The following is a 9,713-nucleotide window of genomic DNA, read 5'->3' on the forward strand; positions in this document are numbered from 1 at the left end:
TCACCGTTTTGTCTTCAAAAGATTCTAAGATATTCTGGAAAACTTATTGTTGATTTTGAAAAAGATGTGCATTTATGAGTTCAACTGATCTTTTCCTAAATCTGGAAATTGGGGTGAATGTAAAGACCACATTTCCATCCTGCTTGAACCGCTGTGAATTAGGGAAATAACCATCCTCACATCCTTCAGGGAAGTAGATCCAACAGACTTCATCTAACTAGGTAGCCTTTTCTATAGTGTGCAGTCCTGCAGTGCCTTATTTTCCAGCTTTCTAACCTTGTGATCCAAAGCATCTTAATATGCCTATCTTATTCTCAGGAACAGTGAGACAGAGTACCTGGTATGGGCAAGTGTACATCTTCTGAGTTATAGCCTATTCACCAAATCTTCCAACTTCTCTCTCATTCCCCACAGCTACCTCTCTCCTACCCCCAGCTCTCAGATATACCTGGCAGTTTTGCATCTTCAGCGTAGTAGCTAGCCTATGGAGGCGGAAAAGCAGCTGAGACCTGAAATTGCTTTGTTTACGTTTGCAATTAAAGTAATCTTACAGTTACTTAAAACATAGCATGGTAGTGTCAGGGCCATCTTCACACCCTTGCCTTCCATGCTGCACTCCCAATGAACAGAGGAGTCACTGAAGAGCACTGGACATTACTCTGTCCAGGCAAAATAAAGGGTGAATGAACCTATTGAGTTTTTACTGCTGTCGAGACGTCCAGTGAGGCTGAGAGCAAGTGCAACCAAAAGCTCAGCATCCCATGCAGAGTTCTGATTAGGCCATCTCTATAGAGGCCTAAAGAAATGTGTGACTGTGTCTGGAAAATTGCGAAAGTAACAACAGAGAGGGAAAAATGAGCAGCAGGGCTCTCTCTCCCCTGGATGTCCTCTCTGTGCTGGGAGCTGGCTGTGACTGTGCATTATTGTGTGCAGGTGTCCAGGAGGCTGTAGTGACCTGCCTGAACAAGCAAACCAGGGAGACTGCAGATGAGACTCAGTGTGTAACGAGCCGCCGTCCTCCACAGCTGCTGAAAGCCTGTAGTCTGGACCCCTGCCCTCCAAGGTATGCTTCCTGTATCTTATCACCAGGTGCGTATGTTTGGGGGATGTAGGAGAAGTGTGGTTATTGGTGGAGCTGGAAAACTAATCTGCAAAGTCTCCATGAAACTAAAGCACTCAAGAAGGTCCATCTGACTAGAATGTTTGGCTCTGGTCATTAATGAAAAACTGGAACGTGCGAGTACAATGTGTAGATAAGAGCCTGAGATGCTCTCTAGGTTTCAGTACTGCAGACTGGGGTATCTGGGCTAAGCAGATCAGTTTAACTCCCTCAGGATTCCTTGTGGTGGGCATAAAGTGAGAAAAGTTAATAAGGGTGAGAAAAACTAAATAATGCAGTTCAGTCCCCAGTGGCCATGAAGGCTGTGCAGTGTTGTTAGCCTAGGTGAGGATATCCAGGCTGGAGGCCTTCAGTTCTACTTGGACCTCAGATAGTGGATTTTGAGAATTCCGTGGAAATGGCAAAAAAATTACACAAGTGTGAGGTAACTGTAGTCTGGTATGTTATCCAGAACCGTTTAAACTATGCTGTTTAAAAAAATAGTAATTAAATAAGCTGTGACCCCAAACCAAATGGCCTTTCAGTCTGGAGGCATGCACTGCCTCACACATGCTCTTTCTCAGATTACAGGGGCTTGCAGCCTCTTCAGGTCTTAGAATTATTAAATGGGAAGCGCAAAGCAGCGGTGAAAACAAAGGGCAAATTTCAGACGGCTTGCATATTCAGGTCCTGCTGCCAGATATTTTATGGATTAGCTTAACGCTACTCAGAGTCAAAAAAAATGTAGGGACATTTCTGCAACTTCCACTTTCACAGAAGGCTTTCACAACCTGTTCCTCCCAGATCTCAGATTGCTTCCACAATCCTGACTCTAAAAATAGCAATTCTTTGTCTGCAAAGATCCACATCTGTACCTTCTACAACAGAAAATAGCTGTCATGAGGTTCCCCTGGTTTATTTAAGTAGAACGAGCGCTGTCAGGTATTGAAAATATATTACATACATATTGTCTTTATTCCCAGCTGCACACAGGTGCATTTACTCTCTTGTGGTAGTGTGACAGATTTGAAAGAGACTTATTTATAACTTTGGACTGTTTAAAACAGTCAGTGTTGTCCAGGTGGTATTTTTTTCTTATACTACATATTGGTGGCTGTATGTATTCTTTGTATGAAAGCAGGTTATTCCAAGGTGTATCATTATGTGGATTAGTAGACTTTGCTACGCAGAGACTGCTGATGTCAAAAATCAAATATGGCCAGCATCCAAGTATGATAAGAGACAAAAATAATTGTTTAATTGGGTGGTAAGTATTTTGAATACAGTACAAGCGTAGACAAATAGTCTGACATAATTCACAAAACCATTACAAAAGTTACTTAGCAGGATACGGCAACCCTGAGTTGGTTAAATTGTTGTGTTGCTGGTGCTAAAACATAAGCAAAAAGTGTCTTTGTAGTTGCAAATCTGTAACTGACAGGCAGCAATGTCACTTGAATGAGAGTGCATGGTGACAGACTGACCATCCATCAGTTCTGACATGGAAAATAAATATATACTATTTAAAAAAGAAGAGAGAAAAGATACATTCACATAGGCTGGTACTTAGGTGATTTCTGTTACAAAAGTCTTCTGAAAATTTTGATGAGTGTTTGCTGAATTAGTCTGAGTGTTACTCTGTACCATTGTGATAATCATGCTACTGGCATAAAGGTAGTTTAAAACTGCCTTAGATACGTGGTTTACTTCTCCAACTACAAGGTGATTGTGATGAGGATCATGACATGGAGCCGTAGTTAAAGCAGGATGAGGAATGAAGGGGGCATAGATTTAGAAGCTTTCATCTACCCCTAGAGTTGCAACTGAGAAAAGGAGAAATAGCTCCATTTCTAGTATATACAAATCCTGTCCTACAGACCCCTAAATCTGGAGGAAATTGCCTGTCTGCAGAGAATTAAGCAGCCCAGGCAGAAAATCAGCATGTGATCTCCAAAATGGTTCCTCTGGTAAGAGCAAGAAGACCTACAACTCAAGATTGCAGACCATAGGCAGTGTGACTAATAGAAAGGGAGGCAAGAAGAAAGGTTGATGTGTCTCCCATGTAGCTCCTGGCAAGCCGTGACAGCCTGCAATCTTCTGAAGTTCTATATATAGTAATAGCACTGCATTAAATGCAATTGCATATTAATACTCATTAAGCTGATAGCATTTAGTATATAAAAATGATTGCCTTATAGCTATTTAAAGTAATCTTAGGGTTTCTAAAGAGACCAAATGAAAAGAAAGCAGGTTTTAGGATTTTCTCTTTGTTTTAATCATAAGAAGGTGCTTCAGGATTCTAATTCAGGAAATCCTGATCTAGGAATCAGGCAGAAATTTAGGCGAAAATCCTGTTCTTATGAATGTTGATGAAGGTACTGCTATTGACTGACAAGTCCAGATCTTGAGATGTAGCTGTGAGCTTGGATCCCTGTTACAGAAGTTCCCAAAATGTGATCTGTGAACCATTGATACTTCACAGAGCTTTTGCTGATGGCTTATAGAGAGAACTGGCGGGTCTCATAGTGTTGGCTCTTCCCTCTATTTTCCAGCTGCTAAACTATATTAACTAAAATACAAGCTAAAAATATAAAAAAAAAACACTTTCCTAAAATGGCCGCAATATGTGACTGTTGGGGTATGCAGTTGTTGCATATAGAGGAGGCAGTGTGCTGAAAAGGCAACTGTTATGGTGAAGAATGCCATAAAAGACATGGCAGAGTTGTCCATACCATGAGAAAAAGCTCAGAAATCTTGCTCAAGGGAACAAAAATTCCTTCCTAGTTTATTTAGAGAAAGTGGCATTTCTGAGCCAGAATAACAGGACATACTGAACCAGAACATTAAATTCTGTGGCTAGAATTTAATACAATTCAAGACTTCATTTAGTTTAAAAGTGAGAACATTTAAAAATTAGATCCTCCAAGCTTAAAATTGCTTTTGTTGGAAATACGTTTGCTTATATGGGGTATTCTTCATATCCTCTCAAAGATTTAGGTCTGTAAGCCTCTCCTGGTCAACAATTCCTTATGTACTTTAATGTACATAAGTAAAAGCATTGAACAAAGAAACTAATCACACTTTCTGAAGGATAAGAAGGTTCATACCTCAAGACAGATAACATATGAGTAATCAGTGAAGAGTAATGATTTCTTTTTCATTGTTTTTCATCATTCTTTTTGGACACTTAGGATGAATTATGCTAAACAAATCTTCACTGTTGCTGTTGTTTTTTGCTCCACACTGAGAAGACTAGAATACTCAGTGTTTCACTTTGATAACAATCTGTGGTATCCCTGTCTTCTTTAATTCCTAATTGTTCTAGACTTTCCTGGAACAAAATATGCTAAAAACTAGAATATATTGACAATATTTTGGATTTATGGAAACTGAAACGTGACAGTGCAGGTATAGCACCTGAGAGAAATTTATAATTTCCATTGAAATTCTAACTTAGTATCTTAACACATTTCTGTTCTGATTGCATTGAACAGAGACAGAAAAACTAAACTGCAGAATTCTGTGATCAGATATTTACAGCTATATATAGTCAGCAAAGTATCATACCCTATATTTTTATAGAAGTTTTCCAAAACTGGGATGAGTTTCATACAAAAATTGGAGGACTTCATTTGTATACAAACCCGAAAGTAGCTGAACTTCCTGTGGTTTCAGACTTTACTGGGAGGTTTTTTGTGTTTTGCTTCATGAACAATGGCAGAAAACAATGGGTTTCTTTTCTCCTGGAAAACACTGAAGCAGAATGTCCCATTCCATACTGAACAGAACAATAGTGAAGCACCTTGAAGCTGATTCCTAAGTTAATAACTGAACACAGTAAGCATAAAATTCCACCTTAATTAATTGGCATAGGCTTGTTTGATATTGCTATAAATATATATATAGTCTGATTTGAGGTATTAGGAGATCCAGAGTGATTTCTCCCAGAAGGAGTGGAAATAAGACATTTAAATTCAGTCATTCAAAGAATCACAGAGTGGTTTAGGTTAGAAGAGACCTTAAAGATCATCTAATTCCAACCCAGTTGCCATGGACAGAGTTCCCCCTCAAGCATCAGGCTGCACAGGGCCCCCTCCAACCTGACCTTGAATGCTTGCAGGGATGGGGCATCCACAGCTTCCATGGACAAACAGTTCCTCCATGCCCTCTAAGTCACTTAATTTGTGTCAGTCAAAGTATACCACTTTCAGAATTATATAGTAATACTTAAGCAGAGCACAGTCTTTCTAGGATTTAATGCAGAATAAATATTCAAAGTCTAGAATTTTCTTCTTTCAGCTCTAAAATGAAAGGATAGGTCCATCAATTTTGCTAATTGATATATTTGCATTTTAAATTACTCCAAAAAGAACCAGAAAAACTCTGTTGCAATGATAGTTTTACTGTTTTCAACAATAAATTGACTCAAGTCCAAAGAGTGCTTTTCCTCAGCATCCACAACCCAAAATTCAGAGGTGGTCATCATCTAATCAGATATAATTGCTCTTGTTTATAACATCATCAGCATGAGCAGCTCTTGGTGAGACAAATGACCTACCAAAGGGGGAATGAGAATGCTGTAATTGTGTTATTAATTATAACTGCTCAATAACTTGGTCAATGCATGTTGAAAGGATTTAGTAAACATGTATGGAGGAGTGAAGAGAGAAGCTAAGCAATGAAAGCCAGATGGTTGAAAATGGAGGAAATTCCAGGCAATTTCTAAAGCTTTGTTCTTGCATATTTTCAAAACTGAACTTATATTCCTTTGGAACAAAGAACAGCTGAATACTAAAGAACTGATAAATAGAAGAAAAAGCAGATGGTTCTAGGAGGAATAGCACGATATTTTACCCCAGCACTCTCCCTCTACTTCTTCAAGTCTTTGTATTTAGCAAGGCAACTCAAAAACATCCGAGTGATCCTAATACCTGACTGAAGGGTCAAAATATCTGAGGCTCAGCTTCAGCTCATTGCACAGTATGTTATTTTTCTTTTCTTTTTTTTTCCCCTTGCATCTGCTTATTTTGTTTTTGTCTAATAAATTACCAGTTATTACTTGAATGTTTCTTTGAAGGATGCAGTATTTCTCATCTGTTTTGTTCTATTTCTCAGATGAAATCAAACTATAAAGGAGAAAAAAATCAACATATTTTTCTGTTCATTTGGAGATGGGAGATATTAGGTTGCTGGTAGGTCAAACGTGGTGCAAGATATGCTCCCATCCAAAATATGAAATTAATTCAATATGTCTGAAAGAGATGAAGTTTTCTCTAATCCATTGGAGGTGACCTCTGTGTGTGGTAGGGTATCACATACATATGTGTTTTGCATCACTTTGCATCAAATATTAGACCATCTCTGTCTAGTTCATGAAAAAGATTAAAAGATTTACAAATCATTAGGTTAACTGATACTACAGTATAGCCTTACTGGCAGGAGATACCAATCCCTCTTTTCTTGGAGTCTTTTCTCAGAGGTGTAAGTTAGACTTGGCATTAGTGAGGCAGTAGTAGTGTTACTGTCTCTCTTCTTGCCGCTAAGAGATTTTCAATCTTTCACAGACTCCTGACTTTTTTTTTTCCAGTGAGGTGTATTTGAGTCTATTGAGAACTGAAGTGTACTGAGAATGTATTTTATAGCCTCTTGAAAAGCAGTCCAGAGAACCCCCTGGAATCTGCAGTCTGCAACTTGAACCATTGACACAGTAGGTTGGAGGATCAGACATAAGTAATACACTGCTAAACATGACAGATTCACCTTTCTTCGAAGCCTTAAGGTCAAGAAGCAGCTTAAATGGAAGTTAGTTAGAGAATCATAATTGCATTGTTAAAGCTTGCTTTGCTAAAGACAGTGCAGTACAAAGACATCTAAACATTCTGCTGTTCTGAGATCGTGTTCTGTAATGCTGTGCCTGCATCACCTGCACACCTACTCTGTACTATTGTAGTACCGCCCTAGACTTAGAAGTATTAATATGACCTAAAAACATTTGTGTTTTACCTATTATTTATTCTTTAATATATTTTTTTTAACCTTCCCTTTGTACACTCTGTAGTTGTTAAGAGATCATCCAAGATGTTCTTGATGAGCCACCATTCTCTGCACTCTCTGAATGCATTGGCTGTGGTGGAACAATAGCTGCATGTTCCTTGATATCTCTCACTCAGCAGTTGCAGTGAAGTCCCCAAGTGGGCCCTCTTTTCAGCACCTCCTCAGCACATTTAAACATGAAGAATGAAGGAACTTACTAGTTGTTAGGATCAGCGGAATCACTCTGGAGTCTCCATGACAGATTTTTTTTCTCAAATTCAGTTCATTCATTAGATAGGGCTTCATTCATAGGTATTTTCCTCCATTTTAGCTCATAAAATATTCGACTGCAACTTTAAATATTTAGTTACATATCATGTTTATTTCTTACGCTGAAGAGTTTTGAGACCAATTTATCAATATCTGTTTTATTTTCTTCACAAAGTTGAAGAGCAGCAGTAAACAGATTTTTCCTTGACTATGAGAATAAAGTAAAATTCTTTCAAGAACTAAGGGACAGTGACCCATGATGGTACTATCTGACCCTCTACAGTTTGTGAGCCAGATATTTTTAGCTATTAATTCTTGTACCAAGCTAAATTGAAGCATAGTATAACTGATCACACTATTTACAACTATGCTCGGATGCACATACATATGCACCCACATTCTCACCCTCATACACTACGCTGTATGTTCAAGTAAAACTGGGTAATATTAACTCTCAGCAAGTTTGCAGGTGTCCCTAAGCTGGGTAATGCAGTTGATAGAACAGAAGGAAGGAATGCCACTGAGAGGGACCTTGACAAACTCTAAAGCTAGGCCCATGTGAACTTAATGAGGTTCAACAAGGCCAAGTGCAAGGTGTTTCCCTTGGGTCAGGGTAATTTCAGATACATGTACAGACTGAGAGAACTCCTTGAGAGTAGGCCTGCTGAGAAAGATTTAGGGTCCTGGTAGATGGTGAGCCAGCAGTGTGCGCTTGCAGCCCAGACTGCCAACAGTACCCTGAGCTGTCAAAAGAGGGAAGGCCAACAAAGCAAGGAATATGACTGTCCCTCTCTGCTCTGCCCCTGTGAGGCCTCATCTGGAGTACTGTGTCAAAGTCCAGGGCCCTCAGCAGAGGAAAGACGTAACTTTTGGAGACAGTCCAGAGGAGGACTAGGAAGATGATGAGATGGCTGGAGCTCCTCTCCTATGAAGACAGGCTGGAGGATCTGGGCTTGTGGGTTTGTTCAATCTGGAGAAGTCTGTGGGGACACATCATTATGGCCTTCCAGTATTTAGAAGGGATTATACATTTAAAAATTATAAACAGGAGGGAAATAAACTTTTTACATGGGTAGATAGTGATAGGACAAGAGGAAAGGTTTTAAACTAAAGGAGGGAAAATTTTAATGGAGGGAAAATTTAAATTAGACATTAGGGAAATTTTTCACTGACAGGGTAGTGGGATGCTTGCACAGGCTGCCTGGAGAGGTTGTGGATGCTCATCCCTGAAGGCGTTCAAGGCAAGGTTGGATGGGGCTCTGGGCAGTCTGCTCTAATTCTGGACCAACTGGCTAGCAGTCCTGCCTACTGCAGGGGGGTTGGAACTTGCTGATACTGGAGGTCCCTTACAAGTCAAGCCATTCTGTGATTCAGTGAATGATAGATCACACTTCTTACTCAGTGTCCTACGTAGCTTCAATTTTCCTCAACACTAAGCTCCTGGTGATAGGTTTGCCAAGTTGGTACGTTGTTGAGTTAAAACATAATTTGATGATAGCCTTCCACAGGCTTTTTATATTCTGCTTTGTGACAGGATGAGCTCTAAGCCATTGTAGGGACCGAGTTCCACAAAGGGTTATTTCCCCTCTTTTTTATTCCTGGCATTATTAGTTTTCCGATTGTAGTCACCTTAATGCAGTTCACTTCTTCTCACCTTTCTCTTTAGCGCAAATTATAATTTAGTTATTTGCTGCCATTTGATATTTTTCAATATTTTGATTAAATGTGCTCTCATTTCTGCATTCCAGATATTTATTTCTAATTTTTAGTTTGTTCTGTAAATGTATTCTCAGTATTACTGAGAGTATTAATTCACTGTCTCAACTGTAGGATTTCACTCACAAGAGTAAGCTTTCCCAAGGGTGAAGAAAGAGCAGGTCTTTAACTCTTGAACCAAATACAAAGATGAGTCAAATGTTCTGAGAGATAATAGCGAGGATTAATTTCTTCACTGTAGCATTATCCTGCAAAATTAGCCAGAGGGTCTTATAGATAGATTATTTTTACTATGCAACATCACTTCCTTTAGAAAAGGGAGAAATGAGGAGAAATGAATTTACAGTATCATACTGTATCAGTTTCTGAGGAATGCACAACACTTTTTAATCAATAAATGTTTAATGATGAAAAGATCAGTTGTATGAAATAAGGATTAAATGGCCCTATCTCTTGAAAATGAATTATACAATTCTGTGTGATAGTTATACATCAGCAAATATTCAGACTTGAAATAAACAAAGGAGATATTTTCATTTAAAGTTCAATTTGGAGTGAATTAAATACTTTTAGAAGGAGTAAGACTGATTAAACA

General features: G+C 38.9%; 1 protein-coding gene across 1 annotated transcript in view; it reads left to right on the forward strand.

Annotated features, from left to right (window-relative positions):
- Positions 1–9,713, forward strand: part of ADAMTSL1 (ADAMTS like 1) — a 159,578-nt gene that overhangs the window by 85,924 nt on the left and 63,941 nt on the right. Inside the window, exon 10 of the mRNA XM_031557287.1 lies at positions 934–1,063. Coding sequence (XP_031413147.1) covers positions 934–1,063 — 130 coding nt within the window. The remainder of the gene's footprint in view (positions 1–933; positions 1,064–9,713) is intronic.

This window comes from Meleagris gallopavo, chromosome Z, assembly GCF_000146605.3.
Source record: "Meleagris gallopavo isolate NT-WF06-2002-E0010 breed Aviagen turkey brand Nicholas breeding stock chromosome Z, Turkey_5.1, whole genome shotgun sequence".
In the NCBI taxonomy this organism is placed as follows: domain Eukaryota; kingdom Metazoa; phylum Chordata; class Aves; order Galliformes; family Phasianidae; genus Meleagris; species Meleagris gallopavo.